A 21,691-nucleotide genomic window follows, 5' to 3' on the forward strand; every position below is an offset into this window, starting at 1 on the left:
ACTTTTAATTTAATGTATAAAAAAAAAAAAAAAAAAAAAGGTACCTGCATTTAAAACTAAGCTATGCTCATCTTGGTAATGCTCAATGATCGGAATCAAATCTTTAGCGACTATATTCCAAGAACAGACTTGTTTGAAAACTTGTCTGCTCTCAGGATCGTCGCGTCTTAGAAATCGAAGTAAATCTTTCAAATTATCGAGACAGTAATCACTTTTAGAGTACCCAATCCTTCTTCTATCTTCGTCTTCCTCGGGTACTCCTAGATCGCTGCAGATTACTGATAACCCTTCCAAATCCATTTTTTTCTTCGTTGAGATTCTCTCCTCCACATCCATCTTCTTCCTCAGATTCGCGAAATTGAAATCAAAACGCTCAATGAAATTAACCGGAGACTGTATCAACAAAATGGCTCAGCTTCTCTCATCAGTGATTAGGGCTCTTTGTGAGCGCGAATAGCTACAGACATTTTCCCGCCATTTCGCAGTCCTCAAAAAGTCAAAAGTCAAAACAAAACGCAGAGATTTGGCCCAATGATATTAATGGGCTTATAAAGTGGGCCAACTAATACACCGNTTTTTTTTTTTTTTTTTTTTTTTTTTTTTTTTTTTTTTTTTTTTTTTTTATTAGTTCTAATCAAAATTTTCCAACTACTTAATGATTTGTTACGTTTCGATACGAACAAAGCAATTTTCTCCTTCGTCTTCGTAAGTTCCGCCGAAAAGAACCAAATCCTTCACTACTCTCTCTGAGCTTACGACACCTCTCTCTCTCTTCTCATTCTTTTGTAACTTCACAATTCTTCGAATTCATTGATCCTTCTTCTCTTCGGAAACAGAAATGGCTCAAGTGGTTGCTACCAGATCGATTCAAGGCTCTATCTTGTGTTCCAACAACGGTGGATCTGTGTCTACAAGATCCGAGAAGAAGCTTTTGAAGCCGGCGAGTTTTGCAGTGAAGGTTCTTGGAAACGAAGCGAAGAGAAGTGGAAGAGTCTCTTTGAGAAGCAGAAGAGTGATTGATACCACTGTGAGATCTGCTCGTGTTGAGACTGAAGTGATTCCTGTTTCTCCTGAAGATGTGCCTAACGTATGTGTAATAAGCCTTGTATGCTTTTTTGTATGCGGCTATGTGTTTTGTCTTTTTTGGGTGTTGGGTTTTGTACTAGTTGAGATAGCGTTTTAATTTGATCTTTTTCACCAATAATAACTATCCATTTCGAGTTGATGTTGGATGAGACAGCTTTAAAGTCTATGGTTTAGGTTTTACTGAGAATTTTTTGATGCTTTGTGTAGATTTCATATGTGTAAGCTGATTATATGTTTTTTCCCTTTTTTTTTTTTTTTTGTTTTGGGTTCAATGTGGATTTAGAGAGAGGAGCAGCTGGAGAGGTTGTTGGAGATACAGCAGTTTGGTGACACATCGGTAGGGATGTGGTCGAAGCCGACTGTAAGGAGGAAGACAAAGATTGTTTGCACCGTTGGTCCTTCTACCAACACAAGAGAGATGATATGGAAATTGGCTGAAGCTGGGATGAATGTTGCTAGGATGAACATGTCTCATGGTGATCATGCTTCACATAAGAAGGTTATTGATTTGGTTAAAGAATACAATGCACAGACTAAAGACAACACCATTGCTATTATGCTTGACACCAAGGTTTGTTTTTTTTTGTTTCCCATTTTATTCAGAGTTTGTCTTCTCAGTCATGTATCTTGTTTGACGATTTAGTTTCATTGTTCCATAGGGTCCAGAAGTTAGGAGTGGAGATTTACCCCAACCAATTATGTTAGATCCAGGTCAAGAGTTTACTTTTACTATTGAGAGAGGTGTCAGCACACCAAGTTGTGTCAGTGTTAACTATGATGATTTCGTCAATGATGTGGAAGCGGGTGACATGCTCCTTGTTGATGGTAAGTATATTTTAATGTTTGGTGTAAAAGGGTTTAGATCTCCTTTGACATGCCTCTGAAAGAGATGCACTTGGTTTAGTCTTTTCCACTATATTGATGGCTCTATTACTATGTTCCAGGTGGTATGATGTCGTTTATGGTGACGTCTAAGACCAAAGACTCTGTGAAATGTGAAGTTGTTGATGGTGGAGAACTTAAGTCAAGGAGACACTTGAATGTCCGAGGAAAGAGTGCAACATTACCTTCTATCACTGGTTAGAATTTCTGTGTTAACTCTCTTTTTCACTTTTTCTTGTTGCTTAGATTGAACTGTTGCATATTTAAGTCTGAAAGATCTTATTCTGATACTTATTTTTTTGTGTAAGTATTTTCTTCTTGCAGAGAAGGATTGGGAGGATATTAAATTTGGAGTGGAGAACAAAGTTGACTTTTATGCGGTGTCCTTTGTCAAAGATGCTCAAGTGGTACACGAATTGAAGAAATACCTTCAAAGTAAATATGTGGAACCACAAGCCTGTCCTAAGTGAATGGTTTGCCTATGATTTTCATTCTAATCTTGAGATTTTTTGTTACCAATATTTGCAGATTGTGGTGCCGACATACACGTGATAGTGAAGATTGAAAGTGCTGACTCCATACCTAACTTGCACTCCATTATCACAGCATCAGATGGGGTGATCTTTTCTGTCAACCTTCTCTAGTTTGTTCTTTTTGCTTTTATACGTATTACAGTACATAATCTCCTTATGTGAGAGCAACTGGTTGGATATTGTTTTAAAAAAATAATATATATTCTGGTTGGAATGGCCCTTGTGCATGTGATTGTCTAATTAGATTTTGTGTATGTCTTCCAGGCAATGGTTGCTAGAGGTGATCTTGGTGCAGAGCTTCCAATTGAAGAAGTCCCCATTCTTCAGGTTAGCACTTGCCTCTTATTTAAGATAAACCAAAGAACAAGTTTTGCAATTTCCTCAGATATAGAACATGCGGCAAATTTTCTTGCAGTTAAAACTCTGCTTTGATTTTGAAAATACAGGAGAAGATCATTAACCTATGCCGTAGCATGGGAAAAGCTGTTATTGTTGCGACTAACATGCTTGAGAGTATGATAGTTCATCCAACTCCAACCCGGGCAGAGGTCTCAGACATTGCTATCGCTGTTAGAGAAGGTGCTGATGCAGTAATGCTTTCTGGAGAAACTGCTCACGGAAAGTAAGTGGCAGATTTTTTTCAGCTAATCTACTGATTTAGTGTAAATACACATTAATCTGAACTTTACTTGGTATCAGGTTCCCATTGAAAGCTGCTGGAGTGATGCACACTGTTGCATTGCGAACAGAAGCGACCATTACTAGCGGTGATATGCCACCTAATCTTGGTCAAGCCTTCAAGGTAAGCTGCGCCTGATTCTCTCTCTACTCTTGAAACTTTGCACCATTGAGTATTTATGTAGGGAAGTCTATCTGCTATCTAATCTGTACTAACAAGAACATGTTTTTTAATCTCTGTAGAACCATATGAGTGAGATGTTTGCATACCATGCATCCATGATGTCCAACACGCTTGGCACTTCAACTGTTGTCTTCACCAGAACTGGTTTCATGGCTATATTGCTAAGTCACTATCGTCCTTCCGGCACAATCTATGCCTTCACAAATGAGTAAGTATTCCATCTTTTAGAACATTGACTACTTTGACAAGTGTTTTGTTTTAGAAACTCACAGTAGAGGTTTTGCTCTGCAGGAAAAAAATACAGCAAAGATTAGCTTTGTATCAAGGCGTATGCCCCATATATATGGAGTTCGCAGATGATGCAGAAGAAACTTTTGCTAATGCTTTGGCTACACTACTGGTAAAATCCATCTCCCCCAACTAGATATAGCTTTCGTTTAGTGTTTTATTGGGATTTAAGAGTTGAACTTTGGATGAAACAGAAACAAGGAATGGTGAAGAAGGGAGAGCAAATAGCAATCGTACAGAGTGGAACACAGCCAATCTGGCGATCTCAATCGACACATAACATCCAAGTCCGCAAGGTCTAAAGCTTCTTTTTAAGATCTCACTTGGTCGGTGTCCTTAATATGTAGAACCGGGTTTTTGGGTAATTTCCGTTGCATGTCTCTTGTACTCTAAAACTTGTTTGCTGTATCTTCTTCAGTTTTGTTTATGTTTTTTCTACGATTATACGTTTTTGCAGACACTCTTAGCTCATTAGTTGTTAGTATGAATTATATTCAGCTGATGATCAAAATAAAGCAAGCAGTTATAAACATGTACTTATATTATATATGCCACTCAAAAAGATATTAAATGAAGGAGGACGTAACGTGTAACTTTTTACTGTATGGATTGAAATTCTTTTTATTTATATTATTATTTTAGAATAAAATATAATTTATATGATTGTTTGTAAAAGTATTTTGATAAAACATTATGTAATAAAATCATATGCTAAATATGATGGTTTGAAAAACACATATATTTTGTAAGTTTTGTATTGTTAATTTTGTAATTTCATGTATAAGAAATGATTATGTTTGTTGTTTGTTTTTATTTTAATTTTTGAACATGTTTGGTGAAAGTTTTTTAATACGATCCGTGCTTAGGTAAGATTTTATTTTCAACTGCAATAAGATCTCGGAAATCACGATTAAGCGTGATAAATTGTCAAGATTTTATTCCTTTTTACGCCTAATCGTATATTTGTATGCCTAACAGTATATATTTTGTAACAATACATGGAATACTAAAGATTTTACTTTGGAAATTGTATAAATTATTGGAATATTCTCATTAAGAGAATTCTTTGGGATATTCTTAAATGTATTCATATAACCCATGAATTGATCAATTTATAATCTTTTTTCAACCTATACTAGGTTTTGAACCCACGCTACGCGTGGGTTTATTTGATATATTTTGATAAAAATTATATATGATTGATTACGATAATAAAATATTATCTCATAAAAAAATTGAAATTATTACTAAGGAAAAAAATAAATTTCAGATACACAATTTTTTTAAATATAAAAATCGGCTGTGTTATAAAATCAAATCTGATAAAAAAAATCATAAATTTAACTTGACGTCCAGGCGAGGCAAATCAAACTGATGACTTCACATATCCTAAACCATTTTCTTTGACCACCAAAAAAACGAAACAATTTTATAATCATGAATTTAATTCGTTTTCATATTTAATTGATCGCTACCATCTATGTTTTCGTGTTTTTTATTCAATGTTTTCTTATTCTTCATATTCTTTCTTGTCATTTTCATTGTCAAATTTTGTGTTAATTGTCATCGTAACTTTTACCGTTTGGTTCTTCGTTATACTCTTTTTCTTCTTCTTCCTCGTCAACTTCTTCACATTCTTCCACTGAAAAACCTTTTTTTAGACTACCACACAACTTGTTAACCCATCAAACTCCAAGAACAAAATCATTTCTTTTCTCATAAAATTTGTGAAATTCATGATTACCAGCATAGTCAACACATGCACCCAATTATTGACAATTTTATCCATATACTTATTTGGTTTTAGATCCACGCGTTTAGAAACTTCTCAAACCAAAATCCTTACTTGGTTTATAATATTTTAAAAACATAATAAAATATACTAATAATTATTTATTTAATATGAATCATATGATATATAGAAATATGAGTACACTATAAGAACATATTAATTATAAATAAATAATATCAATTATATTATATCATCAAATAATATCAACCGTATCATATTATCAAATAACCGTAACCGTATATAACAGTAACCGCTTGAACCGTAACCGTATTTAAACGTAACCGTTTAACCGTTTGTTAAACGGTTCTGGTTAAGGTTACAAAAATTTCTAACCATAACCGATGGTTAATAAACCTTAACCGTGACAACCGTAACCCTGGTCATGCCTATGTATAGCTAATAAAACATGTGTGTTTGTCGTCCATCTTTCTTCTTTAAACCTCAAAATTTGACTCAAACATCAAATTAAGGTCTTGCGATGTCAATCCTTCTTCCTTAGACCCAAAAATAAAAAATTAATGAAAGAATATCAACTCATCTATAAAATCATACACAAAAATATGTTTTACAGCTCATAAGAAATAAAAAGCATAAATGTAGATAAATAAGATAATTTATGTTTTGCATCAATATTTATAATATTTTAAACTTTTAAAAGGTTTCGAAATATAAAATTTGAACCTTTTAATTTTTTTTAATATTTATAATATTTTAAACTTTTAAAATTTAAAACTTATAATATTTAAAAACTTTTTAAAAGCTAGGAACTTTTAAAAGTTTCAATATTTATAATATTTAAACTTTTAAAAATTTTAAATATTATAATATTTTTTTGAAACTGTTTAAAATTTAATTTGATCAAATAAAAAAATAGATCAAACCAAATAAAACTTTTAAACTTGGACGCCTGATAAATTAAGCTTTCATGCTCATTCGTTGTTGGAAGCATATTAATCTTATTTTTAATAGTTCTGAAATATTGTCTAAAAAATTTTTAACCGACGTGGGATATTGTTTTTAGTTCTTTGATTTCCATAAATTTAAAATTTTCCTTTTTAAAAAAAAATCTGTAAATTTAAAAAATGTTAATGAATGACAAAAAAATTGTGTAAATTTAAAACCTGCAACAAGAATAAAGGACGACAAAGAGAGAAAGAGACGACATATTGATGACCAATTACAAAAAAAAAAAAGACAACATATGTGTACAATACTACAATCAATACTAAAAAGCTTGGGTATATATTTTAATATTTTGATTTGTTTGTCAATTTTTAATAAATTAATAGCTTTTTTTTTTAAATGAAGCACATAGCATATTATTTTGCCATGTGAAATAAACAACATCACCTAAATGAAATTAAACCAAACTTGACCGTAATTTATAAACCAAACTGGTTCAAACTTTGTTTCAACGAGAACCTTCCTTAGCAGACACCAGTAGTATTTATGATCGACGACTGATTTCAGTATATATAACCAAAATGGGTTTTACTTTTACGTAAGGTGAACCAGAGCCCACCATCATCTCAATCATAAACCCCAAAAAGGAAATGTCAATGACAAAAAAAAATGTTTTTGATGGATTTCTTTTTTGACTAAAAATATTCTATAAAGTTTCATATCCCAACGAAAGAATGGTCGAACAATTTTGAACACAAGTTCGACTCATATGAGTTAATTTTTCCGAGGTGAGAAAAAACATATTTTCATTATATGTTTAATAATTAATTAACTAATCTCATAAACATGTAAGGAAGTAGAGTTGATATAACACAATCAAACAATTTTTTAAACAAAAAATTCTTAAAAATCTCCACGGTGTTGATAAAAACATTAAATAGCAAAAGTCAAAATTGATAAAATAAAATAAAATAACTAACAATAATAATAATAATGGTCCTCCAATACATCCTAATACAAGAAAAAAAATTGATTTTAATCTACAATTTCATTACAATAATAAACTAACAACACATAATAACAAAAACCTAAAACCAAAAATATTACCAATAAACATTGTCAAAAACTATATTAATATTTTTTTTAATTACAAACACATATAAAATTATCCAAAAATAATAAAAATAAAAATATAATATAAAACAGTCCCGCGGCGTAGCGCCGGTACTAACCTAGTTTAACTAAAAGAAATGTTTTTCTTTTACCAAAACTTAAAACCTAGAGACCTCTCTATGGAAAAGAGCTACTTTACCTGAGGTATAGGTTTTTTATATTGGTTATTTGGTTGTAGCTGTTGTATGTGTTTTGTAAGTTGACAATTAACACTTTACTGTTTACGACACATTATATAGCTGATGACCTGTTTAATTCTAAAGAAATGTGTCTATAAACCGAAAGATGCCCCAAGGAAAAAGAAGCAACCGATTTATACTTGTGGTTTTGAATGTGAAGAGGCAGAGGGAAACAATGAGAAAACCATTTTCGTTAAGGGATTTAATTCTAAATTTCCTAGGGATGAAATCAAGAATGCATTGAGTAACCATTTCGGATCGTGTGGAGAGATCACAAGGGTTTTTGTTCCCATAGTGTGTGAAACCGGTGTTTCCATAGGGTTTGAGACTTTCTTCCTAGATTTTTTTTTTTAATTTGTGACAACGAACTCAAGTTAAATGTAAACTAAAAAACGTATATTTTCTTGTTACAGATTTGCTTTCATGAATTTTAAAAAAAGGCAAAAAGAAGGCGTTAGCACTCAGTGGAAGTTACTTGGGAGGAAGGAAGCTTGAGGTGATGTTTGCTAAATTTAGAGATGAATACTATGGCTATACTGATTTTGGTGGGTGTGATCGGTTTATAAAAGCTATTAACCGTTGTTGGGGTGGGAGTAAGATTTATTGATTCTTGATTATTGATTTTTGATAACAAAGTGACTTCTTGTTACTGCCTTTTCGCAGTCCAGAGCGACCAACCACATCTAATATTGGTCGTTTTTACGGTTGTTGATACTTGTTTCTTGACCGTTACGTCAAACTTATTTTATTTTTATTGTCTAGATTACATAAATATCGTAGAATTATAGAATGAGGTAACTCGCGGACCATACAAGAACCATCAGACCTACCATTCCAACTCCAATAGTGGCTACAACCATAAGGGTTAGGGATAGGGACTTGTTACTTGTACTGGTAAACCACAGAAGAGAAGGAGACAATCACGATCAAATTATCGATAACACACCGTATACCTTGTGAGTTGTGAGTAATATCTTTCATCATCATACGAACTTGGTACGTACTTGTCTGTTTTGCAAGTAAACTTACCTTTAAATATTTTTCTGGTTCTCAGGCCATTGGAAAGCGTCCTTATTGTGTTCATGGCTTAATTTATTATTACTCTATATGTCATCAAGGATGGTTTTGTTGGCTTTATTCTTCATTTCTTAATTACTCCAAACCCACAAGAAGAGAAAACGAAATACTCTACCAAATTTTGTAACAATTAAATATTAAGAGAATACGCACGTAGATATAAAAAAACAAATGAGGAATCATTCTCGTTTAAAACTTGGCAAAAACCATCGAGCTCTGGAACAGGGAAAGGAAGAGCAAACAAACCGGTGGGGTAGTTCGACCGTGTTTGAACCGAGGTCGACTACGAAGATGGAATTGCTTTTGATTCCTTGCATGTCCTTAGCAAGCACTGTGATACCCAAATCCAAAAGCATCGCCTCGTCTCCCAAAGAAAAAACTTCCTCCCACTCGTTGTTCCCTAACATCTTGTAGATTTCAAATTCCCATATCTCGGAAAAACTAGGACGATGGCACTTAACGATTAAGACATCTCCGGTTAGCGTGACTACCAAGTTGTCCTTAAAGTGAGCCGCCTGGTCCTTCCTTGGGATTCCAGGGAGTCTCATGCAAAAACCTCCTGGTTGTTTTAAGCATCCACTTACGCTAGTTTTGAAAACTCTAACCGGAGTGTTGTCTTGAGAAAAATCGAAGATCTTGAGGTTATAATAGTTGAGACAGTAGAGCTTGTGATCCTTGTAAACCATGCTAAAACACTCTTCGATACCTGACAAGGTTGGGATTTGTTTCCACGAGTTGTCTCCTCTCTTGAAAGAAATGGCATAGTCTTCGTCAGCCATTCCAATAACTAAGCTATGCTGCACCGAGACGAGTACTGATACGGGATACGGGTACGGGGACGGGGACAGAAAACGGCAAACTAAATTTTTAGGGGTACGGGTACGGCAGGGGTATGTCAGTTTTATAATATATAAAATATAAAAATATCCATAAATTAGTAAAATAAAATAAATAAAGTCACTTATACATAATTTTCATGAAACAAAACATGACTATAATATATTAAATAATAATTAAAATAAGTTATTTTTTGAGAAACTCATTCTCAAAGCTAAACAGAGAAGTTTGTCTTAACAAAAAAAAACAGAGAAGTTTGTGTGTTTTGGTTCAGTAAGAATGCAAAAAGATGAGATATATAGAACATTGATATTTGTAAACTTTTTTTTTTTTTTTTCAAACGATATTTGTAATACCCTAATTGTATAATATTTAAAAGGTTAATTTTCCTTTTCTTTTTCGGGCAATGGAAGAAAAACAGTTAAATTCCCTATTTTACAATAGAAACGTTTCCGTGTCGTTTCTTCGCCGTCCCTGTACCTGAAACGTTTCCGGGTTACGTCATGGAACTGCCGTCCCCGTGCTAACTAAGTAGTCTTTGGTTTTCTCGTCGATCCATAATACAGGACAGGTGAGTCCATACTCTGTTTCGAAAGTGGGTAGATTGATTCTCTCGCCGGTTAAAAGATCGAGAATATAAAGATTAAACCGATGGTCGTCCATGTATTTATACTGTGGTTGCATGAGAAGCCAGCTTTTGTAAGTTGCCACACAAAAGCTCTTGGCGAAATCATTGCCTTGGTTTGGAGTTTTGTACATGTTGTATTTTTTTTCAGGGTTGAAAAGGAGACAGTAATTGTTGTGGTCGGGATCGTTGCCCTTAGGGAATCGAATCATCCAAGGGATTTGGTTATTTGGCTGAGAGTTTCTTGAAACTGATTGCCAAGAGAAACAGACTGATTTAGCTCGTTGGAAATCTGCGAAACTAAGGCGGTCAAACACCAATTGTAGGAGATCTGAAGGAAGCTTGGACCAGGAATGGGAATGGGAATGCGAATGGGTATTTCTTCTTCTCTGCGCCAACGGCTGAAGAAGACCATCATCCGTGAGTGGACCATATCCATGGGGTTCAAGGGATAGCGGAGACCGGAGAGGCCATATTATGGAATTTTAGATCCCTTCTCAATGACAGTATTTGACAAAAAGGGAGAAAGAGAGAAACGATCGATTCTGTGAGGGTGACATTGGTTTTGCACTGTGACGGTAAAAAGTTTTGAAAGTCTTCACAGATTTTTTTACCAATGAGGTTTTTTTTTTTTTTCGTTTTATTTAATTAGTTGTTGTAAGGTTCTTAATTAGTTTTTGGCTTTATTCTTTTCAGTATTTTTTAAAGCCCCATGAACGTCACTTTAAAAATAGAACAAAAATAAAAGCCATCAGTTTTTTTTCACTATTTTTCTTCCCCATATATATAGAATCTTATTATATAAAGTTGGATTTTGAAAGTTAGTCATTACCATGATTTTGACACGTGTTAAATTACTAATATGAGATTTTGACATGTATAAAAGTTAATATTTAATAGAAAATTTAAGATTACAACAAAAAACAGAAAATTTGTTTTAAACAATATTAATAATGTAAAAAGATAATTATAAAAAAAATTATCCAAATCAAGCAGTTTTTTTAAATAATTATAAGGAGAATATATATATATATATATATATAATTCATAATATTCGAAATTATAAAATTATTTACTTATTTTAATTTGAAGTTATTAATTCTACAAAAAACATAAAAAAGGGATTAAGGAAAATATACAGAAAATTATTAATTATAAAAAATGTAAATACTCACTTCTATATAAACATAGATCGTCTCATATTATTCATCTAACAAAATAATTTATTCAAAAATATTGCTTTCAACTTTGTTCTATTGGTCAAACCTTTTTGATGGGAAGACAAATTTTTCTTATTTTTTTAAACCAAAATATACTCCTACTTACAGTTTGGAATAGGTAATATTAGTATGTTGACCAAAAAAAATTTAACATTAATATATGAATCGTCTTTTTCTAATACTATATTTTAAAATTTATTATAGCAGCTTTATATTGTTTTGTTTAATTTATATTTTCATTTTTGAATTATTTGAGATTCATATATTAATGTGCTTATAATTTTCTATTATTTCATTAATTATATCAAATTATTTTTTTCTAATTTTTCAACCTTGATTGGTTGGTCATAGACCTTTTTTTTGTGCAAACATAATTGTTACGATTCGTTCAATTTCAAAAGGAGAAAAAGGAGAAATAAAATAGGCTAATCAAACACAAGCCTACAACAAACATAGATATATTGGAAAAACATAAATTATTGTTGATAAATCCATAGGAGCTTGGAGACAGAGGCTACAACATAGTGTTTCAAATAAATTTTCATGAATACATTGGGAATTTTAACATTAGTTACTATCAAAAGATTTTGTGACGTTGGAAAATGGTATTTAGTTTCATTGGTTGCTGGAGCAAGCCACTTTGAGATAGCTAAAAGACGTGAACATGTTCTCTCCACACAAGAGGAAGACAGAGCCGAGGTTCTCTCTATAGTGGACGAGGTTGGACGCAAGGTTATCTACCCAAGAGAGGAAGGTGGGGGAGGTTGGATGTAAGGTTATCTCCCCAAGGGAGGAAGGCGGAACGAAGGTTCTCTCCATGGTGGAAGAGGTTGGACGCAAGATTCTCTTCATAAGGGAGGAGGGCAGAACCGAGATTCTCTCTATGGTTAGTCATACACTATTGTGATGTAATTTATTTTTTATTCAAAATGTTTTGAGCCAACAATTTTAGTGATAAAAGAAACTATGCAAAAGTGAAAGTAAAGATATATATAATAGTTGGCTTAATTGGTTCATATAGACATTTTCTAGGTGGTGGTAAATAATATATTTGTAACATAGAGTATATCTAGGTGTAAAAAATACACTTTTAATGGTAACATACATAAAAGATTTGTATATGGATATAAATCAGTGTATTATAGCAAAAAATAATAATAAAAAAATAATGTACAATAAATTCTTTATTAAATTTAATTCTATTTACAAAACTTTAAATTCGTACATCGGACGGGTCATTATCTAGTTTCTTATAAAATTCACTGATGAATCATTTTAAAACAAATTTAAACTAATTGACTGATTTTTTAAGTTATTTTAAGATTCAATTCTCTATATAAAATAGTTAAAAAAAAAATTGAAATTTGATGTCAAGATGAAAAAAATATGATAAACATGCAATATTCATGCATAATTTGTTGTTATATCATCGTCTGAATTTAAATTCTTTATAATCTAATAATAAAGTCACAGTTTGTATTAGTCATAAACATTGTAAGACCATCTTCATTCAATAACTTTTCATAGATGACTTCAACATAAACTAATACTAAATTTAAAGACATCCCCAAAAAAATGAGGATCCAAATGTTATTTTCTACCAAATATTGGTGTTTTTTTGTGGGAGCCTAAACATAAACATTGATATTCAAATTGCTTTGTTTGTCCGTGTCCGTTCCCGTGATAAAACCCATCTGAACCTCTCTTCTTTCCTCTATCAAACTTAGGCATCTAGACAAAAAGTGATAACTATTGAATTTTTTTGTTGAGGCTAACACATGATGAGTCCAAACCCTCACAAGAAGAGAAAAATAATTTCAGTTATGTTGCAATAATTAATATGTATTAAGAACAATACGTAGATTCGAAGAAGAATCATTCAGATTTGAAACTTGGCAAGAACCATCGGACTCTATAGCAAGGAAAGGAAGAGCAAACAGATCGGCGTGTGGTAGTTCAACCATTGTTTGAAAGAAACAGAAAGCATGTGTTTGGAAAGCATGCATTTGGAAGAAACACAAAGCATGTGTTTATTAATATTAATATATCAGTAGATTAGTCAAACAAAGCATGTGTTTACATGTTATAAATATAACAATATCACACTATATATTATATGTAAACAATATATCACCTCAAACGAGAACACCCACTACTCGACCCTCATGATACTTCATCAAACAACTTTTCCTCCTATACAATATAATGAGAGATTTAAAGGTTGGAACGTAAGTACGTAACAAAACTACCGTGAGGGCATTAATTATTCTATAGAGAAATGCGCATTAGATATTATTGAACTATGAATATATTGTGGTTGACAAGCAGTTTGAGCAGAAATCTTGGTTCAACACTAGGAGCACAAGGATATACATGACGAAACACTTATTATTCTGGAACGAAGGCCATACATATTCCGGTTGGATTGTGACACACATGAAACATTTGAGTGTAAGCTGCAGCTCAGGAGGAAAGTCATTAGTGATGCTGATGTGGATGTTGAGTTGGCATGGTGGACGAATGGACGTGATGCTGGGTCCAAAGGGAGGGTTTGCTGTCACGTGTCTTGGGTATGCTTTTGGAATTGAGTTGTAACTAGGCCAATGGAGCTAGAAGAGCTCTCTCGGTTGAGTTGTAAAAAGATTTGAAGCCAGATATGAGATAGTAAGGCTGAAGAAAGAGAGGATGATTAAGAACACAGACGATTTCGGATTTTGTTGTGTGTGACGAGAGTTTCGGATGTAGACATGCTTATAACAGATGTTTTAGTGGTGTTCAAGCTAGACGAAGAAGAGAACGCTGTTTATAGCCAAGTTTTCTTACATATAGACTCGTTTCATGATCAGATGTATTACATGATATGATGGACTAGATAGAGCTATACTCTTTTGGAAAAGAGTTACTTTCCTATCTTTGTTGACTTTTTGTCAAAGTGGTTCATGAACTGAAGATAAATATACTTTCAAAATGTAATATAACCGATTGGGAGAGACTGTTTGTGATTCATAAAAAAAAAACTCTCTGCTGACGTGGCGGGCTATAGGAAAGGCGATCTAGGGTTTTTGGCTTTTCACGCAAGTTTGATGGCGCCATCGGCCTCTCTTCCCGGTGGAGAGAGTCTGGGGACGGTAAACGGTGTTGCTTCCTCTCCGGCTGTTGAGAAACCACATGATGTGGTCCTGAATGATTCTATCGAAGGTGTAACGATGCAGGATGCTTTGCTAAGTCAGGGTGTATCGGAGAAGGCACCAGGGGAAAAGAGATCTTATGCGAACGTTGCTCGAAAGCACGATTTCACTAGGCAGAAGTTTGAGGCAGTGGAAGTTGATGGCCAGCAAAAGGTGGTTGTGCCTAAAGAGGTATTTGCAGGAGCTAAGCCTCTCTGGGAGGACTTTATTATCGGGAAGTTCTTGAGTGTTAAAGTACCGCATGTGGGGAAGATCCACATGATTGTTAAGAAAATTTGGCGTCTGGGGGATAAAACCTCCATGACTGATGTTTATGAGGTTAGTGATGCCATGATGAAGTTTCGGATCTGTAGTGATAGTGCGAGGCGTCGGATCTTAAACAGGGGAATGTGGAATATCATGGATATTCCGATGGTGGTCTCAAAATGGTCACCTTTTGAGGAAGAAACTCAGCCAGCTTTGAAGACGATACCCCTATGGGTTACTTTACGTGACGTGCCTCCTATAATGTTTACTAACAAAGGTATTGAATTCTTGGCTAGTTCAGTGGGCAAGCCGCTCAGACTGCACCCTAAAATAGAGCTTTGCACAAGTTTTGACGTAGCTCAAGTCTTGGTGGAGGCTGATTTAACAAAGGACCTACCAAAACATTTTGTTTTTACGGGGGAAGAGGAAGGAGAACTTGATGTCGTGATCAAATATTCATACCCGTGGTTGCCTCCGAAGTTCAGTGCCTATCATAAATGGGGTCATTTACAGGCCTCTTGTCTAGCTACCCCTCCAACAGCTCCGATGGTGGAGACTGATCTGCCTCCAGCTGAGGACCCCGTGCAAAGGGACTTACCAGTGGTTCCTACCTCGGGTGTGGTAGTAACTACTGAAGAAGAGGTGAATCGGGAGATTGTTTTAATCTCATCAGGTGGCAGCTCTAACGATGAAGTGCATAAAGACGAGTCTTGGATCACACCTAAATCGGCTCGTAGTCCGGGAACGAAGACTACTACAAACCTTCAGTTTGGTGAAGTTTCTATTCTCTCCAATCCTTTTTCAGCTCTGAGTGATCGAGATGGAAAAGGGGAGGAAGAGACTGACGAGGGTCCCAATAAGGGTGATCAGAAAGTTGTTGCAGAGGATGATATAGAGGTTTCAGTGGACAGCTCCGAGAACACATTGCAGTCTAACCTGCCTCTGGGTCCTTCGCAGAAGCAGCAGCAGTTGCGACCGTCTCTTCCACGTGAGTCAAAGACGGCACATAAAGTTATTTTGATGTAACCTTCTCAGTCAGCTCGGGTCAAGGCTAAGGATCAGGGCCCACGCCAATCCTCCAAACAGCATTAATGTCCGGATTCTTCTGGAATGTACGCGGTTTAAACGCATCTTCAAAACATTCAGTTATTAAAAAAAATGGATTGCAGAGCAGAAGTTTCAGTTTGGTTGTCTTTTGGAAACTAGGGTTAAGGAGCGTAAGGCTCAATGGTTGGGAACTAAGTTATTTATGACAAACTACGAGCATAATACGCGGGGTCGTATCTGGGTGGTTTGGCGTGATACTGTGAGACTTACTCCTATTTATAAGAGTGAGCAGATTATCACATGCTCAATGAAGTTGGAGGATCAAGACTCTGAATTTTTTTGCTCTTTTGTCTATGGTCTGACTACGGTGGAGGAGAGGCAGAGTTTATGGGATGATTTGTGTTCCCATAAGGACTCTCCCATTATGAAGGATAAGCCATGGCTTATCTTTGGAGATTTTAATGAAACCTTGGCTACGGAGGAACATTCTCGAGGAGAGTAGGGTCCAAGGGTAACTGGGGGAATGAGAGACTTTCAGTCGGTGAAGAATTATTGCACTCTCACTGATTTACCTTCTCAAGGTCCTTTGTTTACATGGTGCAACAAGAGGGATGCTGATTTAATATTGAAAAAGCTGGATCGAGTCTTGATGAATGAGGCATGGCAAGACGTATATCCACAGTCATATAATGTTTTTGAGGCTGGAGGGTGTTCTGATCATTCTAGGTGTCGGATCCATCTCAGTGTTAATGTTGATGCTACTATCCACCGACGCAAACCGTTTAAGTTCGTTAATGCGATGGTTGGTATGGCTGAATTTAAACCGTTAGTGCAAACTTTCTGGCAGGAAACAGAGCCTATACACATGTCGACTTCTTCCCTATATCGGTTTTCAAAAAAGCTTAAGACTCTCAAGCCTAAGCTGCGATCTTTGGCTAAAGGGAAGCTTGCTCACTTGGTCGCCAAGGCAAAGGAGGCTTATGAGAATCTCTGTCAAAAGCAAGAGTTGAACCTTGCCAATCCGTCTGCTGCCGCTATGGCTGAGGAATCGGTGGCTTATGCTAGATGGAGTATTATTGCTAATCTAGAAGAGAGGTACCTAAAACAGAAGGCGAAGCTTCATTGGCTGAAGATTGGAGATAAAAACAATTAAGACGTTCCATAGAGCGATTAAGTCTCGTGAGGCTCAAAACTTTATTCGTGAGGTACAAACTCCAGATGGCCGTATTGTATTGGATGTAAAGGAGATTCAGCAGGAAGATGTGCGTCATTTTCAAGCTTTTCTCCATTTTCAACCCCCTGATTTTCAAGGCGCTACAGTTGAGGAACTTCAGGCCTTGCTACCTTCGCGATGTACAGAGGCTGATGGTGTGAAGCTCACACGTATAGTTTCTGCCGATGAGATTAAGACAGTTTTATTTTCCATGGCAAATGACAAGTCACCTGGGTCGGATGGTTATACATGTGAATTCTTTAAGGCGGTGTGGGATCTAGTGGGGGTGGAGTTTGTTATTGCGGTTCAATATTTTTTTGAAAAGGGTTTCCTCCCCAAGGGAGCCAATGCAATTATACTTGCTCTTATACCTAAGCGGCTTGATTCTTGTGAGATGAAGGATTACCGCCCAATCTCTTGCTGTAACATGCTATACAAATTCATCTCCAAGATTTTAGCTAACAGATTAAAGGTGGTGCTGCCGGATCTTGTTGCAGGAAATCAGTCTGCATTTGTTAAAAACCGACTTTTGATAGAAAATGTGCTGCTTGCAACGGAATTGGTCAAGGATTACCACAAGGATTATATATCCACCAGATGTGCTTTTAAAATCGACATTTCTAAAGCCTTTGACTCTGTTCAATGGCCTTTTCTCACCAATGTGCTTTCGGCTCTTGCTCTATCGCCAATGATTATACACTGGATCATGAAATGTGTTACCACTGCATCATTCTCGGTTTAGGTTAATGGGGAACTTGCGGGATATTTTCAAAGCACTCGTGGTCTGCGTCAGGGTTGTGCTCTCTCCTCGGCAGGTTTGAAACATTTTGGTTTTCACCCGCAATGTAAACCCCTCGGTGTTACTCATTTGTGTTTTGCGGATGATCTTATGGTCTTCTCGGATGGCACTCTCTCGTCTATAGAAGGAATTGTTGCAGTATTTGACAAGTTTGCTCGGTATTCGTGTTTAAATATTAGTATGGAGAAGTCCACGATGTATTTTGTAGGTGTGTTGGATGAGGATCGTCATTTGATACAAACAAGATTCAGTTTTGAGATAGGTCTATTGCCGGTGAGATACTTGGGACTCCCTTTGGTTACTAAGCGGTTCACTTCCTCTGATTATACACCATTGCTCGAGCAGATTAAGAATATAATCGGATCCTGGACAGCTCAATATTTGTCCTTTGCAGGTCGTCTTAATTTGATCCATTCGGTGTTATGGAGCATATGCAGCTTTTGGATGTCAGCTTTTCGATTACCAAAACAATGTTTACTGGAGATCAACAGGATATGTTCGGCATTCCTCTGGTCAGGCCCAGATTTAAACCCTCACAAAGCTAATCTATCTTGGGAGAATGTTTGTAAGCCTAAGCGGGAAGGTGGTCTGGGTCTACGGTCTTTAAAAGATGTGAATGATGTATGTTGTTTAAAGCTGATATGGCGAATTGTATCTTCAAGTGTGTCTCTGTGGGTTAAATGGGTCAGTAACACGTTACTGAAGCGGGAGTCTTTCTGGTCTGTTAAACCGACTGCTTTGGGCTCGTGGATGTGGAGAAAACTCCTCAAATTTCGAGACCTTGCTAAACAATTCTGCAAAATGGAAGTGAATAATGGTCAACGTACTTCCTTTTGGTTTGATGATTGGTCCAACATGGGAGGACTAGTGGATATGGCGGCTGATCAAGGTTTCATTTCAATGGGCATTAGTAAGCACATGACCGTTGCAGAGGCGTGGGGACAACGTCATCACAGGCGGCACTGGCAAGCTAATTTTAACTTATTGGAGGCAGAGTTGCAGCTGCACCAGGATATGAGCAGTTCTAAGGCGGATGTAATGCTTTGGAAATGTGGAAATGGTAACTTTAAAACCCAATTCTCTACCAAAGACACATGGAATCAGATACGAACACATGATGCCGAAGTAGCTTGGCATCCAAGCGTTTGGTTCACTCACTCAACGCCGCGGTTCGCGTTCTGTACATGGCTAGCAATTCGAAACAGACTTTCTACTGGAGATAGAATGATTCAATGGCGAAGGGGTGCGCAGGGGACCTGTCTGCTCTGCAATAGCACCACTGAAACGAGAGACCATTTGTTTTTCGCCTGCAGTTTTAGTTCAGAGGTCTGGAAGGCGTCTGCTCAGAACATCTACAAGGTTAAGTATTCTACCGTTTGGCACTCGATCCTCTCCTCTGCCTGCGACAACTGGGATACTCGGGTTCAGGGATATTTAGCTCGCTCTGTTCTGCAAACGATTGTCTACTGCCTCTGGCAAGAGCGTAATGGTCGGGCACATGGTGAGCCTCAACACCCTGCTTCTTATCTCACTTACATGATTGATAGACACATGCGAAACCAACTGCTAGCAATTGGTCTTATGGGCGATCGGCGATACGACGATGGGTTACAAGTATGGTTTGGCACAAGACCTTAAAATCTTAAGTGTTTTCTCTTCTATGATTCTGTTTAAAAACTATTCAACTCTGTGATGCAATTGATGTAACAAAGCTATTTTTTTTTTGAATATAATTTAACATCAAATTCAAAAAAAAAATATATATATATATATAACCGATCATGTCCTAAATAAATGCTTTGCCTATGATTCTGGTGCCAGATAAGTCGATTTTACTGAATGTGCGTAACACAACAAATGACACTTGGGCCTTGATTGATGAGGCTTCAGGAGTTCAGGGCTCGTCCTTTGTTTGAAAGAGGGAACACAAATTGAAGCATTCATTCTTGCATAAAACAGACAAAGAAAAAAAAATTATTACATACAAATGTTCTCTTTTTTTTCTTCTTTTCTGTCCACGTCATCTCCAGCGTGTCCTCGTCAGTTCATAGATTACACACAAAATAAACAATTACAAGATAATATCTGTAATATGTTATTACTAACTATAATTTTTTTTTTTAGTTTGGACTGGACATCAACATATAATAATTCCATAACAATTTATTAATTAACCTTTTAATCACTTGACAAAAAATTACATGAACAAGTTTGGAAATTCATTTACCTTAGACTCGACTCATGCGCGCGCATTGATTAACCTCTAAAAAACTCAACATATTTAATTCATGTGAATATCGGTCTAACATTTTCAAAACGTCAATATAATTTATTTGTTTTTTTCTATAATTTATCCAGAATTCTTTAACAAAAAAAAAACAAAAAAAGAATTTATCCAAAAAAATTTCATGTACGATGCATGCATGCATGCCCTCTCCATTTGACAATTCAAACTACATACTTCGATTTATTTACTCAGGTATGCCTTCTCTTTTTCCAATTATAATTTTTTGTTTTATGTCTTCACTTTAATAGAAATAATTCACATAATATGATTATTATTTTGTTTTGTAATTTCACTCTAATAAATATTTATAAAGAAATAGCTGAATAAATATTTTATTTTAAGAGAGAACAAAATGTATATTTAAAATTACAATTTGATTAGCTTAAAGTTCATGTCATATATTTATGTTTATAGTCATTTCAAATTTTTATATTCAAACCAAAAATTAGTTCATTATTCACAATAAATTTATTTTTAAGAATTTTTCACATATTTTATAAACTTACATATTCTATCAAATATTTTGTAACTCTCATATTTATAATCATATCCATATTTTAAGGCACTAAATTTTAATTAATTGTAATTATTTATTTATATTTATGCTATTTTTTTCACCTCCATAATATTTATAGCATTCTAATGAATAATTAATGACAATAATTAATATATTAATATTTGATTGTTGCTCAATCTTAGTCTCAGTCTTTGGTTGTGGTGACGGTGGCGTTTTAGTTTGGTTCCAGTTCGAAGCTCGTATTGCTTTTTTCCTTTCTTTCTTCTTCCTAACAGCTCCTGCGTGCTTTTTATGCCCCTTAATCAGAGATCTTCCAGCCTCAACATCATCCATCTCTTTCTTCTCGGTGGTGGTGATGGACCGTTGAAAAACTCTCTCCTCTTTTTCTTCTGATTGCTCATGAGACTCTCGTTCTTCTTGTTGTTTCCAGAACTGCCTCCTCAGATGCTCAAACTCTTTGAAGAGATGCTTAGGCTTTCCATAGCCTCTGATGTAGTGAAATTGGGTAGGCTCCACCCAAAACTCATGTCTCTCCTTCTTCCAAGACACCACAACCCTTGAATCTTCATTCTCTGCCTCCACAACTTCAGTCTTCACTTCTGCAGCTGGATCCTCCCCTTGGATCTTCAAGGCTACCTTCTCAGCTCCAAGAAGGCAGAGCTTCTTCCACTCAGTTGAATCTTGTGTTGCATTTTTCATCTCTCTTAAAATAGAGTTGACAAATGTTTTGAAAACTGCTTTGAAAGAAACCATTTTGACAAATGAAAGAAGAATGAGTACTCAATCTCCGTATTTATGTGTATACTCAACGCATGGAGATTGAGACAAAATCTGACTACAAAGTAATCAATATTTCTCTGTAAATATTTTGTACAGAATGAGTGAGAAAAAGAGGAGGAGAAGACAAAAGGTTAAAGAAGATGAGAGAACAGTATAT

The 21,691-nt window shown here is 35.3% G+C and overlaps 3 protein-coding genes across 3 annotated transcripts in view; 1 reads left to right on the plus strand and 2 right to left on the minus strand.

Moving 5' to 3' along the window:
- LOC104728839 (protein timeless homolog) overlaps positions 1-445 on the minus strand; it is a 6,042-nt gene extending 5,597 nt beyond the window's left edge. Inside the window, exon 1 of the mRNA XM_019232090.1 lies at positions 49-445. Within this exon, the coding sequence (XP_019087635.1) occupies positions 49-336 (288 nt within the window). The 5' untranslated portion in view covers positions 337-445. The remainder of the gene's footprint in view (positions 1-48) is intronic.
- On the plus strand, positions 675-4,183 carry LOC104725808 (plastidial pyruvate kinase 2). The gene is made up of 12 exons (XM_010444543.2): positions 675-1,087; positions 1,370-1,657; positions 1,746-1,911; positions 2,031-2,165; positions 2,293-2,403; positions 2,497-2,585; positions 2,766-2,828; positions 2,948-3,123; positions 3,201-3,303; positions 3,423-3,571; positions 3,655-3,763; positions 3,846-4,183. Exons 1-12 carry the CDS (start codon positions 839-841, stop codon positions 3,951-3,953), a joined length of 1,746 nt encoding a protein of 581 aa, XP_010442845.1. The 5' UTR covers positions 675-838; the 3' UTR covers positions 3,954-4,183.
- LOC104728840 (putative F-box protein At5g66830) lies at positions 8,955-10,710 on the minus strand (the record flags this gene model as incomplete). The annotated part of the gene is made up of 2 exons (XM_019232091.1): positions 8,955-9,572; positions 10,141-10,710. Coding segments are annotated over 2 exons (1,188 nt in total), but the record flags the coding sequence as incomplete, so codon positions are not given.

Source organism: Camelina sativa, chromosome 11, assembly GCF_000633955.1.
Source record: "Camelina sativa cultivar DH55 chromosome 11, Cs, whole genome shotgun sequence".
NCBI classification, from domain to species: Eukaryota; Viridiplantae; Streptophyta; class Magnoliopsida; order Brassicales; family Brassicaceae; genus Camelina; species Camelina sativa.

Coding starts and splice junctions, on each gene's coding strand:
- LOC104725808 (XM_010444543.2), top strand. CDS start 839: ATGGCTCAAGTGGTTGCTACCAGATCGATTCAAGGCTCTATCTTGTGT. Junction 1,658..1,745: donor CTATTATGCTTGACACCAAG/GTTTGTTTTTTT, acceptor ATTGTTCCATAG/GGTCCAGAAGTTAGGAGTGG. Junction 2,404..2,496: donor ATTGAAGAAATACCTTCAAA/GTAAATATGTGG, acceptor CAATATTTGCAG/ATTGTGGTGCCGACATACAC.